The following is a 22858-nucleotide window of genomic DNA, read 5'->3' on the forward strand; positions in this document are numbered from 1 at the left end:
AGATTTTTTAATTTGGTCTGAGTATTTTAAAAGACTTTAGGCAGTGAAGGAAGAAAGGCATCACTAGTTCAGAGGATAGTTAAATTTGAATTTTAAAAATTAATTAATTAATTTTAATTGGAGGCTAATTACTTCAATATTGTAGTGGTTTTTGCCATACATTGACATGAATCAGCCATGGGTGTACATGTGTCCTTTGAATTTAAGTAGAGGTTGTGTGTGTCATATTATTGGGCTGAAAAGTGCTGTCATTACTAGATTGAGAAAATCTCTATAGGTCTGGAGATACAGCACTAAACAAAGTTCCGTCCCCATGGAATTGATAGCAGTGACACAGAAATTAAGCTTTGTAGCTACACAAGTAATAATTTAGAAGGCATTTTTATATACATTATTTAATTTTCCAATACTCTAAGTTCTTTGTCAATCCTGCAGTCTGCCAAATTTGCAGACCTTAAACTTTTCAATTTATTGAACCATGACACAAATAAAACTTTCTTACTTCTTTTATATTGACAATACTTTAATAGGAATTGGGGGGTAGGAAATTAATAATACAAAATATATCTTTGATATAAAAATGTAGAAAAGCACAAAGATGAAAATCATAATCATCTGTAAGACCTGCTGTGTTTCATATATGAGATGACACTGCATACTGTAATTTTTACCCCATTTAACTACATATTAAGGACATTGACCCTTGACACAGAATATTATTCTAAAGCTTGATATTAATATTTATAGCATATGCATGCCAGTTTTCCAGAAACTGTAGAATATCAAAGCTGCTTAATAGGAAAATTGACATACTGAACCATTTGTCCAATTGTTTATATATTCTGAAAAATACATGCAGTTACTTTTTAAAAATCAAGGATATATTGTCATTCAGAAGGTACATTAAAAGCATCCTGATTTCCAAGAAAAAATATAACACTGGGTAGGAGATTTATAGAACCAGCAAGAACAAGGAGACCGGAAGGCACCAGTCTTGCTGACATAATTATTACCTACCTGCTGCTGCTAAGTCGCTACAGTCGTGTCCGACTCTGTGCGACCCCAGAGACGGCAGCCCACCAGGCTCCACCATCCCTGGTATTCTCCAGGCAAGAACACTGGAGTGGGCTGCCACTTCCTTCTCCAATGCATGAAAGCGAAAAGTGAAAGTGAAGCTGCTCAGTTGTGTCTGACCCCCAGCGACCCCATGGCCTGCAGACTTCCAGGCTCCTCCGTCCATGGGATTTTCCAGGCAAGAGTACTGGAGTGGGGTATTACCTACCTGGAAGCATGTAAAAGTGTCCAAGTAAGCAGTATTACAGTGATTTCATGAGATAATATTTTTTAACACTGGTTGTATTCAGTCACAGCTTTCATTCAGGAAATGTGTGCAGCACTTATATGTAGCTGACATGATAAACGCTGGTGATACAGCAGAATTTAAGCAGCTTACGGCCAAAAAGAGGGTACAGGTACTTTTCTATCCCCCTTCCCTGCTGTTTTTCTCCATGGAAATAATGAAAATCTAATTTAACATCAATTTTGATTCTTTTTTGTTGTCTTGTCTAAGTCAAATGCAGTCTCCATGAGGTCAGTCACTTTTTCTGCTTTGCTTACTGCTGTATCCCCTGAACTCAGGACAGGTCCTAGCAAATGCAGGTTTTCAGTATACATTTGTTAAATGAATATATGCATTTAGTTCTCACATTCTGCAAAGTGAGTGTTATATTCATTTTCCAAAGTGAGTGGAAAAGAAATTTAAAAAAGCTCAATGAGGTTACATAATGTAATATACCCAGATTCTCACACTAAAAAATGGCCAAATTTGGAATTTGAAAAACAGACCTGCCTGTCTCCAAAGCCAGCATTCTTTCCCCATTACCTCTCATAGAATAGAACACTAGTTTGGAAGCCTGAACTATTATTTCTCTATATTTCCATACCCAGGGCAACTGTCCTCCACTGTCATATTCTAGTATATTCAATTTGTTTTTACAATCAAGTTTAGAAAGTGAAATAGGAGAAGTAGCAGGCCTAAAGGTGGTCATTCCTATTCAGGATAGATTTAGCTTTAACTAATCAGAATCATCAAGTGAAATGGGGGCTGGATGAAGCACAAGCTGGAATCAAGATTGCAGGGAGAAATATCAATAACCTCAAATATGCAAATGACACCACCCTTTTGGCAGAAAGTAAAGAACTAAAGAGCCTCTTGAGAAAAGTGAGAGAGAGTAAAAAAGCTGGCTTAAAACTCAACATTCAAAAAGCGAAGATCATGGCATTTGGTCCCTTTACTTCATGGCAAATAGATGGGGAAACAATGGAAACAGTGACAGATTTTATTCTCTTGGGCTCCAAAATCACTGCAGATGGTGACTGCAGCCATGAAATTAAAAGACTCTTGCTCCTTGGAAGGAAAGTTATGACCAACCTAGACAGCGTGTTAAAAAGCAGAGACATTACTTTGCCAACAAAGCTCTGTCTAGTCAAACCTATGGTTTTTCCAGTAGTCATGTACTGATGTGAGAGTTGGACTATAAAGAAAGCTAAGCAATGAAGGATTGACGCTTTTGAACTGTGGTGTTGGAGAAGACTCTTGAGAGTCCCGTGGACTGCAAGGAGATCCAACCAGTCCATCCTAAAGGATCTCAGTCCTGAATATTCATTGGAAGAATTGATGCTGAAGCTGAAACTCCAACACTTCGGCCACCTGATGTGAAGAACTGACTCATTAGGAAAGACCTTGATGCTGGGAAAGACTGAAAGCAGGAGGAGAAGGGGACAGGGGACAACAGAGGATAAGATGGTTGGATGGCATCAGTGACTCAATGGACATGAGTTCGAGTAAGCTCTAGGAGTGATGGCCAGGGAAACCTGGCATGCTGCAATCCATGGGGTCACAAAGAGTCGGACACGACTGAGCGACTGAACAACAACAGTAACAAGAAGCCAAGATCAACAAATAAGCAGACAAAGGATAGGGGTAAATAGCAAGAGCTATAGGATTCTTCTTGGAATGAGGGCAGGATGCAAGAGTAGTCAGAATTGATCCATGACTTTAGAGAGACCAAAAAATGACTCCTTGTGTATACAAATATTCATAGCACCTTTTTTCAAAATAGCCCCAAGCTGGAAACAACCCAAGATCCATCAAATGGTGAAAATCTATTTGTGGCACATCCATATAATGGAATGCTACTCAGCAACAAAAAGGAAACAAACTATTGGCTCACAGGACAACATACCTGAGTCTCAGACAGTATGCTAAGTGAAGCCAGACACCAAAAGAGAATAAATATTTTATGATTCCATTTATATAAAGCTTTATCTACAAAAGACAAACTTAACCCATAATGACAGAAAACAGACCAACAGTTGCTGAGGTTGGGGTAGGGAGATCTGAGGGGGATGGGTATATGATGTAAAGGAAATACTCTATCTTGATCATGATGGAAGTCAAATAGGTACATGCATTTGCCAAAACTCATCAAAATGTATACTTAAAAATAGGTACATTTCATTGTATGAGAATTATACTTCAATAAAGTTGATTTTTAAAACAAGGGCTTTCTGATGAAGGTTGTGACCCAGAAATCTCAAGGAGTTTTAAGTCCAAAATCTAGACAGGCAGAAAAATTAAAAACTAGCCTACATCAGTTATGTGTGAAATGCATTTGAAAGCTCCAAATAATTGATGGCTTAAAAACACAATTAAAACTCCTTGTTATATTTTATTGATTCTGACACATTTTTTCACAGCAATACAATAACAAAGCAATAGAACAAGAATGATTGGCAGTGGGTTTTTTCTTAATAATATATAATAGTGCATCTTAACAGTTAATGAAACATGTTTTGTTTTGCTAAAACATTTACTTATTTATTTGACTGCACCAGGTTTTAGTTGTGGCACATGGCATCTTTAGTTGACACATGTGGGATCTAGTTCCCTAACAAGGGATCAAACCTGGACCCCTTGCATTGGGAGTGCAGTGTCTTAGCCATCGGACCATCAGGTTAAATCTCTGAAACATGTTTTTTTTTTTTTTTTCAAAGTTGAGAGACAGCCCAGAGCTGATGTTTCAGCTCCACAAGATAACCAGGATGAAGGTTCCTTCCTATTATTCTCTTCTGCCATTCTCAACCCTGGCTTCCATTCTCAAAGTGACTTCATGTTGCCTGAGGGCTACTGGCACTCCAGTCATCATATTTATTTCTCAAGCAGCAGGCAAGAAAGGGATAGACAGCAAACTGGGGCTCTAAGGTGACTTCCCTGATGTTCCTCTCAACAATTCTACAAATGTGTACGTATCTAGTTGCATGGGAGACTAGAAAATACAGCTAACCTTGAACACTTCCTGGTGGCTCAGAGGTCAAAGTGTCTGCCTCCAATGCAGGAGACTCAGGTTCAATCCCTGGGTTGGGAAGATCCCCTGGAGAAGGAAATGGTAACCCACTCCAGTATTCTTGCCTGGAGAATCCCATGGACAGAGGAGCCTGGCAGGCTACAGTCCACAGGATCGCAAAGAGTCGGACACGACTGAGCGACTTCACTTCACTTCACTTTGAACACATTGCCACCTCCTGTGACAGTCACGTCCTACTCTTTGCGACCCGATGGACTGCAGCACATCAGTCTTCCCTGTTCCTCACTATCTCCTGGAGTTTGCTCAATGTCAAACAAACTGACAAGAGATTTGAACTACATTCCCCTTTCAGGCTCCGTGGCTGTGTCCATTATTCTTTTTAATTGATACAAGTCTGCAAAGGTCGATTAAGACCAAAATACGGACGTTTAAGTAAAGGATGTAAAGTTATTCTGCAGGTAATAGTTGAACCACTGAAGAGTTTTGCATAAGGAAGTGAAATGATCAAAGTGTTGTTTTCAGACACTAATCTCATAGGTCTTTACACTAAACAAGCATATCCAGAAATACCGGTCAGAACTCACTACAGCTGAAAAACTATCCCAATATTCTGACTCATTTCATATGAAGTGTGCATATCATGGCAGTTTCTTGGGATCACTGAGGTGTTATATATTGTAACAGCAGTTTTATATCCTCTATTACATACAACATATAAGAACAAATGGATGTTGTACCAGTCATGGCGGGTTATGAGCAAGTTACAATACAATAACAAACAGTTCCCAAATTGCAGTCAATTCACTTTTCAGTTTCATGCATTGGAGAAGGAAATGGCAACCCACTCCAGTGTTCTTGCCTGGAGAATCCCAGGGATGGGGGGACCTGGTGGGCTGCCATCTATGGGGTCACACAGAGTGGGACACAACTGAAGTGACTTAGCAGCAGCAGCAGCAGCAGCAATGCACAAAAAGTTTATCTGTATCTCACACAAAGTCTGTTGTAGGCCAGGTAAATTTTCAGAACACTTGCCTTCCATAAGTTTTATCTTTACTCTATGCTTTGATCATATGTCACCCCTACAACATCTCTACAGTTGCTGCCACAGGGTAAGACACATACCTCACTTTCATTCACAATCCATTGGCAAGAACTAGTCACACAATTACAATGGAACCAGGAAGTAGAAACCTCTCATGTGCCCAGAAAGGAGATATGTGTATGGATGAATATTAAAGCTTTCCAGTACAAAAGTCAAGTCAAAAAAAAAAATTAAATGGCACCAACAAATGAAACCATATCTCATTGGAGATGTGACAGTCTTCAGGCACTGATCTTAAAAAAAGAGGCTCTTTATTCCATAATTTTCCTTTCCTAACATTTTCCTGTTTTTCATGTTCATATGCAGCCCTCCTCCCAGTTCATGAGCTCTGAGTGAATCTGCTTCTATTTCCATGTTCCAAAGTAGGCTCCAGTTTGTTTAAGCCAAGTAAGGCAGTCCATTTCCTTTGGCACAATCATTGGTTCAGAGATAGGCATGTGACTAAAACTAGCTGCTGAAATTCATTCTCATGGGCTAGTTTTAGTCACCTATCCATCTATATACAAAAACTAAAAATGTACCTTGACATCTCACCCCTAAAAACATTACTGAATTGAACATAGATCTAAGTGAACAACATAAAGTATAAGATTTCTAATAGAAAACAGGAGAAAAACTTTATGACTTGAGTTTGAGCAGAGTTCTTAGGTATACTAAATGTGTAATCTAGAAAAGAAAAAAACTGATACATCAGAATTCATCAAAATTAAAAACTTTTGCTCTATGAAACCCACTATTACAAGAGTGAAGGAACTAGCTACAGATAGGGAGAGAATATTTACAAATCACATATCTGGGAAAGGACTTGCATCTCTAGGAGTACAGCCAGAGCCTGACAACCTTGCATGTTTCCACACAGACCACAGAGGCAATGCTTGGACAGCAGCTGAGCTGTGACAGAATGCCATAAGGCCTTGTGAACCTCCTGGTACAGGAGAGCACGGGAGACACCGGATGTGCTGCTACAATGTTGTTTCTCACTTGCTCTCCAAGTGAGGGGGCCTGTCATGGGCCAGGTCTCACTGTTTCCAGATTTTGGTGGAGTCTGAGGCTTTCTGCCTCACCATCCATAAAGCACACCTGCAGCTGTAAACTTGATTAGCAGCATGCTGGAATGGAATCCTCTACAGGAGCGTCCCATCCTTCTCACCGCAGTCATCTGGCCTCTTTCTGTTTGTGTCATCGTGTGTAAAGGCCACAGAGGGCTGGCACCTTTGGCTATTTATTTTTGCATTCTCTATGTAAGCAAAAAACTGAGTATGTAAAGGGCTCATTGTTTCTTTACTGGCTGAATCTGTCAGCCTGAATTTGCCTGGTGCTTGACAGTATTCAGTTCAGTTCAGTTCAGTCGCTCAGTCGTGTCCGACTCTTTGCGACCCCATGAACCGCAGTACGCCAGGCCTCCCTGTCCATCACCAACTCCCAGAGTTCACCCAAACCCATGTCCACTGAGTTGGTGATGCCATCCAACCATCTCATCCTCTGTCATCCCCGTTTTCTCCTGCCCTCAATCTTTCCCATCATCAGGGTCTTTTCAAATGAGTTAGTTCTTCACATGAGGTGGCCAAAGTATTGGAGTTTCAGCTTCAACATCATTCTTTCCAATGAACATCCATGACTGATCTCCTGTAGTATGGACTGGTTGGATCTCCTTGCAGTCCAAGGGACTCTCAAGAGTTTTCTCCAACACCACAGTTCAAAAGCATCAATTCTTCGGTGCTCAGCTTTCTTCACAGTCCAACTCTCACATCCATACATGACCACTGGGAAAACCATAGCCTTGACTAGATGGACCTTTGTTGACAAAGTAATATCTCTGCTTTTCAATATGCTATCTAGGTTGGTCATAACTTTCCTTCCAAGGAGTAAGTGTCTTTTAATTTCATGGCTGCAATCGCCATCTGCAGAGTGTGGAGCCCAGAAAAATAAAGTCAGCCACTGTTTCCACTGTTTCCCCATATACTTGCCATGAAGTGATGTGACTGGATGCCATGATCTTAGGTTTCTGAATGCTGAGCTTTAAGCCAACTTTTTCACTCTCCTCTTTCACTTTCATCAAGAAGCTCTTTAGTTCTTCTTCACTTTTTGCCATATGGGTGGTGTCATCTGCATATCTGAGGTTATTGATATTTCTCCCAGCAATCTTGATTCCAGCTTGTGCTTCCTCCAGCCCAGCACTTCTCATGATGTACTCTATTAGAACATATAAAGAACTCTTGAAGCTTGATGTTAACAAACAACCCAACTAAAAATGGGCAAAAGATCTGAACAATTCACCAAAGAAGATACATGGAAGGCAAAGTCACACAAGAATTCTGGGAAAATAACTCTACAATTTCTTATAAAGCTAAACATACATTTACCTTTGTGACTCCAAAATTCCTCAGCAATCAAAATGAATGAATACATAAGCTGTGGTATATCCATACAGTGCACTACTATTTAGCACTGAAAAAGGAATGAGCTATTAATTCACACAACATGAATGAAACATAAATGCATTTTGCTAAGACAAAGATATTCTTAAAAAGTTACATATTATATGATTCCATTTATATGAGTCCCAGAATGACAAAAATATAATAAAGGAATGAATATATCAATGGTTGTCAGGGGTTAGAGGTCTTCCCTGTGGCTCAGTGGTAAAGAAGCTGCCTGCCAATGCCGGAGTCACAGGAGACGTGGATTTGATTCCTGGGTCAGGAAGATCTCCTGGAGGAGGAAACTGCAACCCACTCCAGTATTTTTGCCAGAATGGCAAGAGGACAGAAGAGCCTGGCAGGCCACAGTCCAAGGTTTGCAAAGAGTCAGACAAGACTGAGAGACTGAACATGCAAGCATGTATGCCAGGGGTTAAAAGTGCAGAAATGATGTGACTATAATGGGACAGAAGTAGGTTTTTTTTTGGTATAATAGAACTGTTCTGTATCTGTATAATAGAACTGTTCTGTATCCTGATTATGGTGGTGGTTGCACAAATCTATATACATGCTAAAACTTAGAGTACCAAAAAAAGACAATTTTATCATAGCTATGTATACCAAAACAATCAAATTTGCTATATATTAATTAAAAAATAAAATGTAAAAAGGAAGAATGAAAAAGAGAGAAGGAAGGACTGTTATAAAAGAGGGAGTTCCCTGGTGATCTAATGGTTTAGGATTCCAGGCTTTCACTGCTGTGGCCCAATTTCAGTCCCTGGTCAGGGAATGGAAATCCAACAAGGCACATGGTGTGGCCAAAAATAAATAAAAGTTAAAAGTTAAAAAAAGAAAAAGAAAAAGACTAGTGCTTAGTATTTGGGACTTTCCTGGCAGGCCAGTGGTGAAGACTGTAAACTTCCACCGCAGGGGGCACAGTTCAATTACTGGTCAGGGAAACAGGATCCCACATGTTGCACAGCAAACCACACCCCTGCTCACCCAAACCATGAAAGAGACAGAAAGTGAGAGATGTAGAAGACAAAACCAAAAATGCAATCTGTGGACCTTGCATGGATCCTGATTTGAACAAACCAACAACAAAGGGCATTCTTGATACAACTCAGAAAAATTTACTGTTAATCTGTAACTATATTTTAAGGTTTTTAAATTATGATCATGGCCTTGTGGTTATATATTTAAAAAACTTAATCAGACGCACATTCTGAAGTATATATGTATGTGAAATAAGATTATGTCTAAGATTTACTTTAAAATTACTGAAAAAATGGAGGGGTGATACATTGGCAAATGTTGAAGCTAGAGGCTCATTACACTACTTTAACAATTTTTTGAGTGTGCTTGAATTTTTATGTAATTTTTCTTAAAATTTGTCATGATAATGAGATTTCAAAAAAGGATATTTGAAAGGAGAACTCCTTTTCAACATTTATTATAAAGCATAAGACAGATCGGCCTACAGTTGACTTCCACCTCAATGTCAAATCTTTCCAATGACTTCAAATAAATAAATGCTGTGTGTGCCAAAAATAATACTGACATATGAAAAAAGCAGCCTCCTAGAAATCTTATACTATGAGCAAGAAACTACTAAAATTACTAGATTAGTAAAGATTTGCTGTTAGCTTTTTAAAACAGCAAATCAAAACAGCTTGTTTTATATAGTGTCATTTTCAAGGACACCATTAAAGAAACAAAGGGCAAAAATAATTTTAGGGCAATAATTATGATTTTAAAAATCTGAGCCAAAACCCAAAATTACCTAGGCTTTTTCATTCTCATTAATTATTTACACAGTGTGGCTTTCCTGCTGTGTCAGTCCAGTCTGTTCTTTTGAGTATTATTATTATTTATCATTTCTTGAGCACTTAGCACTGCGTGAGATACAGATGCTAAATTCCTTTCCCTGGGGGACAACAATTACAGCCACACAAGCAAAATACAAAGATTAGCTATTGAAGAAATGAAAACTAAATAAAAAGCTAAGGCACACACTCTGAGCTCCCTGTTTTGCTTTATGGTTTAAGTTCATGATATAACACTTGCTTCTTTGGAGGGAGTGCAAAAGAAGACTGAATTTGCAGAAATAGAAAAACAGATTTCAGGGATCATTCTAGGAAATATCCTACCTTAACAATCCTTTTACTTTCTGATAAATACAAATTACAAGAACCTGCTCCTGGGATGCAGCAATGCGTGCATGGGACCTTTTTTGAACTGAACCGAACTGACTCTCTGCGTCAGGAATGGCTTCTCCTGGTCTGTGTTCCTGATGAGTGTCAAACACAGTACACCTTTCCCCCTACTTTATAATGACATTGTGCTGAGCTTTGTAGGCTAGGAGCAGCCCAAGGTTATTTTTACAGGCCCTGGAATGAAATTTCTCTGCAGTGTCCATTGGGCCAATTTGTAAAGAAACGTAAAGATAAACAGATACAATCTAAGTTCTGGCAGTTCTAAACTCCAGAATCAGGCCCTTAAGTTCCTACAGTTCCTTAGATTATATGAACTACTCTACAATTCATTTTAGCCAGCACAAGTTTTTGCTTAGAATAGTCTGAATCGGATTTCCTTGTCATTTGTACCTGAAAGAATCCTGACTCAGAATTTGCCCAAGGTCCAATAGCTGCTAAATGGTAACAGTCATCATTCAAATCTAGGTTTGTCCAGCTCTACATAGTAGGCATTTCCTGTTAGGTTACTTTACTGTTTATCCTACAGATGTTTAATTCCTAAAATCTAGTTTTCTTTAAGATTGGGAAGGGAGCTGGGGCTGGGCTGGGGTGTTTGATCTAATTCTCTATCGTTTCCTGGCAGTTGGTGTGAGGTGAAAACAACAAATACAGTAATACCTAATAAGAATTTATTTTCACCCATTTTGTAGATCTACTGAGCAAGAACTCAAGTCGACAATCATACAAAGTTCTACCCAAGAGCAAATCAAAGTTATGTAAGACACTAGGAGAGAATGGTATAAAAGTATTCTCTTTTCTCTCTGCTGTACCCAGTTGTAATGACTGCATCAAAAAACAATGTTTAATACCCACAACACCGAATAAAATATCGAGGTTTTCTAAGTTGAACAAGAATACATCTATTTATTTCCGTTTAAAAACTACTTTATTCTCTGTCTCACCAATACATGCAAATGAAAACAAGTACTAAAATGATGCTGGCAGTTTACAAATTAATGGCCTATTTTTTGGTAATAATTAAATTAAATGTCATTTCTTTTTCCTATTTAAAATACTTCCTTTATTACCTTTATCATGATTTGAAATTATTGTTTATTTACTTCTTACCTTATTACAACTTGTTTATTCACTTATGGATCTTGCCAATTTTTTAAATCATAGTTTTCATCAATTTAACAGCCTGGCTTATAGATGACAACACAAAGTATAAATCTGTTAATTAAAAAATTATACTGCTCGCAAATAAAAGTCACTGTTTTGGTACCTATATAATATACCAATATCTTGAAACTATTAAGGATAATGGTGTGTTCTCCTAGCAATTAAACTGGGATGGAAGTCCCTTGAAAGCCCAGGTGTCAGTGATTTAAGGAACCAGTGGAATTCTCTTGTGGGGATTTGCTTAGCTGAGTCCTAGTGGTTTTAAGGCCCTAAGGTAGGAGGCTTCCTGCTTCAACCTAAGCAGCGCTTCACACATCAAGATTTCACATGGACTTGGCATAAGCTTTGGACTGAAGAAAGTGCTTCATTACTTAAAAACAGGTTTAGGGGTAGGGTGGTTGAAACCACTGTTCTGGGGAATTTGGAACTTATTTTGCATTGTCAATTATATTTATTCTTCATTTTCAAAATCAATGTACTTTAAAAAATTTAATAGTATAATAAAAAATTACTTCTGCCTCAATTTTAAAAACCTAAGCATTTATACTGACTCGATGGACGTTTGAGTCTGAGTGAACTCCGGGAGTTGGTGATGGACAGGGAGGCCTGGCATGCTGCGATACATGGGGTCACAAAGAGTTGGACACGATTGAGCAACTGAACTGAACTGAAAGCATTTATGCTCTTTTAGAATTTTAGAGATAAGTGAAACATTAAGGCTTCTAGAATCAGAGAATCTCTGCCATTTAGCTATGCAAAAAATTAACAGTTTAAAACTTATATTGGGAAACTTTATGATCTTTGGATTCAAAGATTTCTCCCCTTGACTGTGTTAATCTTATATTAGCATTTGATTTCTTTCTCTATAGAGAGAACAGATAAAAACTTGGTTAGTGTTCCCTCCCTTTCTGTGTTGTATTTTATCTTGAGTAGATTTAAAACCAGATTAGCTGTAATAGGATTCCAGGATGTGGGCAGATGTCTACTAGTCATGGATGATCTCTCTTGCAATCAGCTCCTTCATTATTTCATTGGTACCACCATAGATTGTCTGGACACGGGCATCCACATAAGCTCTGGATAAATAAGAAGATGATTAAAGGAATCAACAAAGGATATTAGAAATTATAAATTTTGTCTCACCAGGTAACTATTAATTACTTTACAGTGTTCATTTAATGAAATTCAAACAATAAAAGTTCTTCATAAATTACTTTTTTTCTGTATGACATTCACCCTAGATTGGTATGATTATGAAATTCTATTCTGATATTGATCATTTGCATAGATTTGTTTTAGTTTGCTTGAAGAGATTACAAATTCAAAATAACATTTCTAAGTATGTTTCTTTTAATTTTGTAAAATTCAGCACATATAGTAAGATCCTAAAAAGTGCTATTTTAAATTTAGAAATGAATGCAATGTATTAATAGCTTGTTACCTTTAATGTTTTCCCCCCAAAGTTGAAATCTACTGGTTTTATTAAAAAAAAAAAGAGAAAAATACATATTTCCTAACATCCTTTAGAGTCTCACCAATACTGCTGCCATCAGCAGTATAAATTGATGCTTCAGAAAATTATTACTTCACAAAGTTAACAAGTAACTTACTTTTTGGAAATGATTAATAATCACCCCAGTAATGTATGAGTTAAAAATACCGAGTGACTGAGCACACTGCCATAAAAAAAAGAGTTAACTTTTGATAGTGATGACAGCAAACATAACACTATATAGTTGTTTTTATCTTTTCTCATTTTATCCTCTCAGCTCTGGAATTAAGGAGGGTAAATATTACTAATTTTGCAGGTAAAGGAACTGAGGTGCTGAAAAGTTCATACATATACTAATTAATGGTTGCTATTTGATGGTCACATAATAGATCATTGGCAACCTGGAATGAAAAGGTAGGTATCTTGTCACTTTGGCAAATATCTTTTTAATTGTATCAATATTTTCATTGGTCCAGAAATGTAAGATTAGTTATTGAGCTTTGAAGTTTTCTAGTAGCCAAATTTAAAGGCATTTTTTTTTCTAAGCCTTAAACTGTTTTTTTTTTTTTTAATTTAATTTGAGACAAATTAAATGTGCTGGCTCTCTGGGAACATGATCAATTCTGAACTTTTCCTCATCCTGGTTCATCATGGTACCTTGCAATGGTACCTTACTTGAGCACTCAGTATTTATTGATTTGATTTACTGTATTACAAAGGAATTTTAGAGTCTCAATACCTACTTTTTGATGAAACTTGAAATCTAGAGACATTTGTGTTTTCAAATATATTTTTTCTTTCAGACAGATTCCACTGTTGCCCACACAATCCAGAACTTTCATTTAGAGAACCTATCTGGCACTTCAGCCTACTTCAGCAATTTCAATACTTTTGGACCTTTTGGACCCAGTTGGGCACATTATTTTCACATTAAAGAAGTTCCAATGGAGTAGGTAATTGACAGAGACCAGTAGGCCTTTTATAAGTTATTAATTAAATTCAGTCATCAACTAAAATTCACAGAATGGCAGCAGAAGGAATGTTTAACCACACAGGGATGAAGCTCTTTATCTCACACTGTTCTTCCCAGCAAACAGGTCTTGAAATGGCAAAACTTAAGCATCTGTTCTCATAGCCCCAAGGTGAATGAGTAAGACTGAAGTAAGACTCACACTTAAAATCACTTATTTTTCTACAAACAGGAAAAAAATAAATAAAACAAAAAAGCATCTCCCTGATCTGTGAAACCAAGACTCAGCAACATGAACAGGCATAAGTTCAGTTTAGTCACTCAGTCATGTCTGACTCTTGGCAACCCCATGGACCACAGCATGCCAGGCCTCCCTGTCCATCACCAACTCTCGGAGTTTACAAACACACAAATAATACAGTTTAACCTTAACGTATAGAAAACACAACTATAATGATTTTTTCTATCATATCAAAATATGTGTACTTCATTCACAAACTGCCTAATGTATCTGATTAGCTTTTTTGATATTATCCATTACTCTCTTTTGTCATCTTATGAAAAGTTCTTTCCCTTTGTCTTTGGAGAGAAAAAAGTAGTCTAGTTTAAAAGTTCATACAGTCTTCAAACTAAGAACCTGGCCAAGAAGGGGATTGTTACTCCTGAAAGGAAGTATGTCTCTCAAATTGAAACCAGAAATTTCAAATAAGTCATCAAGTTACCATTTTTGCTTGCTACTGATCTGAAGGAATTGCCTCTGAGAAAACAGACCAAGATTTATGCTATACTCTAATCCTGGACCATGCAGATGGCTGACTCTTCTTCACCTAAATGCCATTCTTAGGAACAGAACTAAACTAGACAAACATTGAACCACGACATTGTCTACATTTCCAAAAGCAGTTATAATAGCACAGTTAAGCAGAAAAATATAAATACCCATTATTATTTTACTTTCTTAAGCACTGTGAATATTATAAATAAGATGAGTTAATATTGTGACTAAAGCATAAAAACACACAGGAAAAATTCCAGCAATGTTTTAATTTCTGCTAGCGTAACTCAGTTAACTTCTGACTTCATGACTATTCAAAGATTAAAAAAAAAAAATCTGCTTTTGTTTAAGGCCTGTTTGAAAGTAGTTCTGAAAGGATATACCAAAACCCAAGTCCAAGAATTGATAAAGAAAAGGAAATAAGTTAGTTACTTCATGCCTACATTCTAAAGGAAGGAAAATACCCTACTTGTTGAGTTTTTATAGAAAGTTATAAATTATATATACCCTGTAATTAAAGCTTTCTGAGCTACCCAGTAGCTACAGGAAATTAGTAAATTACATCTATGCTGGAGCTTCTGTTCTTAATATAACTTGAATAAAATGTTTATTTTCCTTATTAAGGACTATGAGCAAATAAAATGTCTTCAGTTATACTTGCCAAAATGATAAATTTGAAAGTAAGTTTGAATACTAGTTTAATGCTGTTTCCCTTTTAGATATTCTGTATTTAGATTAATATTATAAGAAGCTTTTAGAAGCTCACAGCATTCTCATTCTCAGATTCAAAACTAAATTGGACTTCTCTCTATATAGCAAAAAAACTTCCTTGGGAAAATTATATAAGCTGAAAATATTGCCAAATAAGAGGAAACATATATTTTCTATAATGATAAGGAGAAATGCCATGGAGGGATTACTAAGGCAAAGACTACAAGAAAAGGGAAAAAAGAAACTATGGAGATGGAGGAAGAAATATAGAAGAGGATGCTGCCTATTGACAAACTGGAACTGCTTTGAAATGGTAACAAGAATATTCATGTGTAATACAATAAAAAGGCTGTATTTATTCTAATTTGAAGGAAATACAAATTCTACTTAGAAAAAAATAACACTTTGATTTGTTTTTAGAGCTAAATAAACAATAAAAAGTTTCAGATTTTTTATTGACTTCATATGTAGGTTAATTTTTCTGTAATGTGTATTTTTTTATTTTAAAAAAAGTGATATTTTCAAAGACATACAAATGACCAAAAGACATATATAAATGACCAAGTATATGAAAAAATGCTGTATCACTAATCACCAGGGAAAATGTAAATCAACCACAATGAAATATCATCTCACATCTGTCTATTAGCTAAAAGGCCAAAAGGCAAATGTTGTCGAGGACATGAAGAAATTGCAAACTGGCACACTGCTGTTAGAGAGCATGCAAAGTGGTGCACAGCAGCTGCTATGGAAAACAGTACAGAAGTTCTTCAAAAATTTAAATAAAACTACCTTGCACTTCTAGATATTTATACAAAAGAATTGAAATCAAGGCCTCCAAGTGATGCTAGCACTCACTTGTTTAATGCGATATTACTCACAATAGCCAAGATGTGGAAACAACCTGTACATCCATGGACAGAAGAATGGATAAAGAAACTGTAGTATACAATGGAATGCTATTCAATTGTAAGCAGAAGGAAATTCTGCAGTGTGTCACCACCTGGATGAACCTTGAGGACATTCTGCTAAGTGAAATTAGCCAGTCACAGAAAGACAAATACCATATGATCCCACCTATATGAGGTATCTAAGGTAGTCAAATTCATAGCCTCAAAAAGGAATGGTGGCTGCCAGGCACTAAGGAGAAGGAGAAACGGGAGGTTACTAACCAATGGGCATAAAGTTTCAGTCAAGCAAGATGAATAAGTTCCAGAGATCTGCTGTACAGCACTGTGCCTAGAATTCACAATACTGTATGGTGCACTTAAAATTCTGTGAAGAGGGTGGATCTCATGTTAAGTGCTCTTAACAACAGTAAAATAAAATAAAACAAAATAATTGATAGTCAGTGCAAATTAAGGGCTTCCCTGGTAACTCAGACAGTGAAGAATAAGCCTGAAATGCAGGAGACTTGGGTTCAATCCCTTGGGTCAGAAAGATTCCCTGGAGAAGGGAATGGCTACCCACTCCAGTATTCTTGCCTAGAGAATCCCATTGACAGAAGAGCCTGGGAGGCTATATAATCCATGGGGTCACAAAGAGTCAAACACAACTAAATGACTAAGCACATAACTTAAGAAGATAAGTCATCTTCAGTCTCTGTTCATTTGAGTATGAGTTGCTTCAAACTGGAGGAAATGATCTTGAAATGCATTAAAATGTAAAATATGCATATTTTTGAACTAGCAGTACTACTTTTGGGACTTTGTCCTGTTATGATAAAAAACACATGTATTGAAGATAAACGTATGAAAGTGTTTATTGAAGCATTGTCTGTCACAGTAAAAAACTAGAAAAAAAAATCTGAATAACTAAACATAACCAATTATAGTAAAATACTATTCAACTATAAAAGTGAAACTAATTCTTCTGAATAATGATTCAAATAAAGCTTTAGTATATTATATATTTATTTATATTTAATATCTTGTATACTAAAGTATTATATTCACTTTAAAAAAAAAATGATTAAATCCTAGTGGTAAGCTGACAACATGAAGTTGTTTCTAGCTACCTGAACACACTCCATAGGCAGTTGAAAAATGCAAAGATTTTGCACCTCCTTTCCCTCTATACTCAGTGTACAAAGAACAGGTAAAGAAGTTTTCCTTTTTCTTCACATTATCCAGAAAAGCATAACACAACAGGCCTACTTACTTTGCAATGGGATACTCCCACATGTATCCCCAACCTCCATGCAGCTGCAAACAGTCATAAGCTACTCTGTTTTGCAAATCAGATGCCCTAGATGTCCAAAATAAAAAGCAGAAAAGGAACATTTGAAATGAATTTTCATGAGATGCTTTACAACCGGAAAACAAATGACTGTTTAAATGCATACATTTATCAAACAATTAAAAATAGGCATATCAGTCAACCAGAGAAGATTGATATAAATTATATGTGAAATAAATCTCAAGAATATTTTCACATAATGAATACTTTCTTCATCAACTGTATTTCTGGCTGGTTTTTGTTAAGTCTAGAAACAAAATGTAGAAAATTTAGACTATTTATTAGGTGTTGGGTACTTTAAGCCTAAAAAGAATATAGTAAAAACTTGAATCTGGTCTAAATTATTCAGATTCTCTGTGTGATATGTTAGCAGAAAAATTACACAGTCATCTATTTTCTTTTGCCTTGTGTAATATGTGTTTGTTTTCTTCAAATATGTCACTTCCTTTGCAAAGGCTGCAATTCTGAATTTTTAACTGTAAAAAATATGTTTTAGGGTTTTCAGAAATAAACTAAAAGTAAAAGTGAAAACCTAAGAGGATAGACCTCTATCAAAGCACATACTATCATCTAGGACACTTATTAAAGATTATTGGGGAATCATTATTCCTGAAGTATATATATATTAATATGAAGTACTTGAAAAATATACTTTTCTGATCTAATTACAATTTTAACTACTGTTAAAATCCATAAAATAACTGGTTAGTTCAAAATCTTTTCAACTCACTTTCAACAGTGGGAAATATAAAACAAAAGTAAGCATAAACCCATTTTCCTATAAAAAATAATTTTTAACTCAAGCCATAGGACAGGTCAAGATGTTCCTGAGAAATACAGTAACAATATAATGATTAACAGACAAGATTCAGGGGGCAGTGATATTTGGAATTCTACACATTTTTGTCTTTTACAAGTTTGTTAGTGAAATATTTGCTGGGTTATAAGAAGTTGCTTCCTCTTCTCCAATATGAAATACCAGTATGTCTATAAACCTGGTGTTTACAAAGAACAATAAGGCCACCAGCTATCCAATGTCTTTTTCCAAAAATATCTAAAAATTTTTAAACTATTTTCTACTAGTTAAAAAATTTGCTGTAAATGTAAAGTATCTCCCCCCAAAATGTTAATTTCTAGTAATTCCACATGACTTTTCAACCTGGCAAGTTTATTATTTTAGAGTCATTACATAAACCACTATTCTGCATATTTCCTCATTCTACTTCTCACTGAAGTGAACACAAGTTAATGAATAACAACAGGAATTTTTTCCAGGTTATTTTTGGGCTAATGAGATGTGAGAATGTTTGTTTTTAAAAGAGGAGACAAAACCCGCTTTCAGAATCTGATTTAAACTATGTTCTTGCATCTTAAAATACACAAAAGGCCTATGGTGGGGGGGGTGTCTTTTTTCAATTAACTCATCTTCAATAACATTGCTAATCATGTTTAATGAAAATAAAAAATTTTTTTGTTTTGGTTTGCGGTTTTGGCCATACCATAAGGTATGCAGGATCTTAGTTCTCCAACCAGGGATCAAACCTGAGACCCCTGCAGTGGAAACCCAGAGTCTTAGCCACTGGATGGCCAGGGAAGTCCCTGAAAGTTGTCTTACAGAACATTTTTTTTTTTCCTTTTGCTTAACAGAGCATGTACAACTTTTGATTGGACAGTCAAAACTTCAGAAATTTTTTTTGAGGTCTAGAAAACCTCTTAAATAGAAAAATCTTGCCCGATCTACTCATTTCACAGATATCAAAATGTTGGCCCAGAAATAATTAAATTTAATTGCAGTTATGTAATGACAGAATTGCGGCTCTAAAATATCTCAGGACTTGAGGTATTACTGTTCTTTTGTTATCTTACTCTACTGCCACTCTTCAGCTAATTTGAAAATCAACTACTACTTGAAATAACGAATTAGTCATCATATTTAATATTTGCTTTTCGAGGGTAAGCTAAAAGTTAAAGAGTAACGGGTAAGTTTTAGCACATTATAAATAGGTTTAATGGGAACATTCAGCATTTTAAAAAAAATTGGTCCTTACTGCTAGTTTTCATTTACTCAGCATTCTTCCTTTAAGACCTTCAAGGCTGTGAGTTTCACTTTGGAAGAATTCCATAACAGTCTGTGCAAACACCACATTTTAATTACCGTAGCATGCATACCAGTATTTCGCCATGGCAGCAGTGGCAAGGTCCAGACGTTTCACTCTGTGCAGCTGGAGACAGCTGTCCACAAAAGCTCTGGTTACACATATGGATGTTTTTAATTCTGCAAGCTTATGCTGCACCGTCTTCAGTTTAAAGGAAATGAAAGGAAAAGATGAGTGAAGGAGAAGAGCATATTTTGAGTCACTTAGCATATAAAAAATTATATAGAGCAAAACAGATGTGGAATTAGTTTTTTTTCCCTTCAAAAAAGATGCATATTAACTACACAGCTAATGTTATATTTCATTACTAAGAAAACGTACCAAAAGACAAGATGCAAAGGTCGATAAATACAAAACAACATCTCATATTTTAGGTTAAAAAATTTAGACTTAGGGAACTTTTGGAAGAACAGCATGACTAATGGGTGAGCACCATTGCGTGGTATAGTCCTTCAGGTACAGCTGTTGAAAATATCTGCTTTCCTCTGGAATCTAAACCCATGAAGAACTATTAATGAAATCAAGTATGCACATTTCCTGTTTCTCTGTATTGGAATAAAGAAACAAGCTAGAAGGACAATATCAAAATATTATTAGACATTAAGGGCTTCCCTGGTGGCTAAGTGGTAAAGAATCCACCTGCCAATGCAGGAGACATGGGTTCGGTCCCTGACCCAGAGAGATCCCGTGTGCCTTGGGACAACTAAGCCCATGTGTCACCACCCCTGCTTACCACAACTAGAGAAAAGCCCATGCGGCAACACAGCACAGCCAAAAGATTTTAACAAATAAATAAATAAAATTTAAAAACTGCGTTAAAAAATATATATTTATACTTGTTGTTCAGTCGCTCAGTTGTATCCAACTCTTTGAGACCCCATGGACTGCGGCACGCCAGGCTTCCCTGTCTTTCACTACTCCTGGAGTTTGCTCAAACTCATGTCCATTGAGTTGGTGATGCCATCCAACCATCTGATCCTCTGCCGCTACTTTCTCCTGCCTTCAATCTTTCCCAGCATCAGGGTCTTTTCCAATGAGTCAGTTCTTCACATCAGGTGGCCAAAGTACTGGAGCTTCAGCATCATTCCTTCCAGTGAATATTCAGGGTTGATTTCCTTTAGGATTGACTGGTTGATCTTGCTGTCCAAGGGACTCTTAAGAATCTTCTCCAGCACCATAGTTCAAAAGCATCAATTCTTCAGCACTCACTGTCTTTATGGTTCAACTCTCACATCTGTGTATGACTAATGGAAAAACCATAGGTTGTTCTTTACATAATTTTTTATTTATTTATTTTTGGCTGTGTCGTGTCTTAGTCGCAGCATGCAGGATCTTCACTGTGGTACAGGGGCTCTGTAGTTGCAGCACACCGACATGTGGGATCTTAGTTCCCCAACCAGGGATCAAACCTGCATTCCCTGCATTGGAAGGTGGCATCCAGCCTGGCTTTTCACATGATGTACTCTGCATATAAGTTAAATAAGCAGGTGACAATATATGGCCTCGATGTACTCCTTTTCCAATTTAGAACCAATCTGTTGTTCCACGTCCAGTTCTAAGTGTTGCTTCTCGATCTGCAAATAGGTTTCTCAGGAAGCAGGTAAGGTGGTCTGGTATTCCCATCTCTTTCAGAATTTTCCAGTTTGTTGTAATCCACAGTCAAAGGCTTTAGTGTAGTCAATGAAACAGAATTCCTTTGCTTTTTCTATGATCCAGTGGATGCTGGCAAATTGATGTCTAATTTCTCTGTTTTTTCTAAATCCATCTTGTACATCTGTTAGTTCTTGGTTCATGTACTGTTGAAGTCTAGTTTGAAGGATTTGAGCATTACTTGATAGCACGTGCATGCATGCCTGCTAAGCTGCTTCAGTTGTGTTCGACTCTGTGTGACCCTATGAACTGTGTTGCCCACCAAGCTCCTCTGTCCATGGATTCTCCAGGCAAGAATACTGGAGGGGGTTGCCATGTCCTTGTCCAGGGGATCATCGCAACCCAGGGATCAAACCTGCATGTCCTGAATTACAGGCAAATCTTTACCGCTGAGCCACCACGGAAGCCCTGCTAGCATGTAAAATGAGTGTTTTACATGCCACTGCATACATGCAGTCGTTTGAACATTCTTTGGCAATGCCCTTCTTTGGGATTGGAATGAAAACTGAACTTTTCCAGTCCTGCGGCCACTGTTGACTTTTGTAAATTTGCTGGCATACTGAGTGCAGCACTTCAACATCATCTTTTAGGTTTTGAAGTAGCTCAGCTGGAATTCTATCACCTCCACTAGCTTTGTTCATAGTAATGTTTCCTAAGTCCCACTTGACTTCACACTCCAGGATGTCTGCCTCTGGGTGAGTGACCACACCATCGTGGTTATCCAGGTCATTAAGACCTCTTTTGTACAGGTCTGCTGTATCTTCTTGCCACCTCTTCTTAATCTCTTCTGCTTCTGTTAGGTTCTTACCGTTTCCATCCTTTATTGTGCCCATCTTTGCATGAAATATTTCCTTTATATCTCTAACTTTCTTGAAGAGATCTCTAGTCTTTCCCATTCTATTGTTTTCCTCTATTTCTCTGCATTGTTCACTTAAAAAGGCTTTCTTATCTCTCCTTGCTATTTTTTGGAACTATGCATTCAGCTGGGTATATCTTTCCCTTTCTCCTTTGCCTTTAGCTTCTCTTTTCTCGGCTATTTGTAAGGCTTCCTCAGACAACCATTTTGTCTTACTGCATTTCTATTTCTTTGGGATGATTTTAGTCACCGCCTCCTGTACAATGTTACAAACCTCCATCCATACTGCAAAATATTTAATCTATATCTGCAGAATGCAATAGAAGAGTAATAGAATCAGAACACTCGAGACATCAAAGTCCAGTACCTTCCCAACCTCTGCCACCTTTCCTCACTCTCCCTCTTACCTCTCTCAGAAGCTTACACGATCCTTAACTTGAACTGCATGGTCTGGAACTGTCGATGTCAACATACCTATTTATCTCCTCCTGCTGGCCATAGGCAACTAACAGCATTCTAATCCTTCTAATATCCTAATCATTCTATCTAGACCAACGTCAACTATTCTTGATGGCTCCAACTTCAATCCAATTTTCTTGTATTCCTGATTTTATTGTTCCTGTGGAAATTCAAATAGAAACAGAGTTTTGATCATTCTGCTTGGAACCTGAGTGAGGTCTTCACTGAGGCTGATAAAAGGCATGGACGACAGTGACAGTGGCACTAAGTTGATGACACAGTGAA

At 37.0% G+C, this 22858-nt stretch overlaps 1 protein-coding gene across 2 annotated transcripts in view; it reads right to left on the reverse strand.

The window, feature by feature from the left end:
- Nucleotides 1-10759: 10759 nt before the first annotated feature.
- The window catches only part of ACADL (acyl-CoA dehydrogenase long chain), a 44123-nt gene continuing 32024 nt past the window's right edge, over nucleotides 10760-22858 (reverse strand). For both annotated transcript variants that reach the window (XM_069578237.1, XM_069578236.1), the window contains 3 exons: nucleotides 19622-19749; nucleotides 17375-17461; nucleotides 10760-12342 (listed from right to left, as the gene is read on the reverse strand). In XM_069578237.1, the coding sequence (XP_069434338.1) occupies nucleotides 12252-12342; nucleotides 17375-17461; nucleotides 19622-19749 (306 nt within the window). In that variant the 3' untranslated portion in view covers nucleotides 10760-12251. The remainder of the gene's footprint in view (nucleotides 12343-17374; nucleotides 17462-19621; nucleotides 19750-22858) is intronic.

This window comes from Ovis canadensis, chromosome 2, assembly GCF_042477335.2.
Source record: "Ovis canadensis isolate MfBH-ARS-UI-01 breed Bighorn chromosome 2, ARS-UI_OviCan_v2, whole genome shotgun sequence".
NCBI lineage: Eukaryota > Metazoa > Chordata > Mammalia > Artiodactyla > Bovidae > Ovis > Ovis canadensis.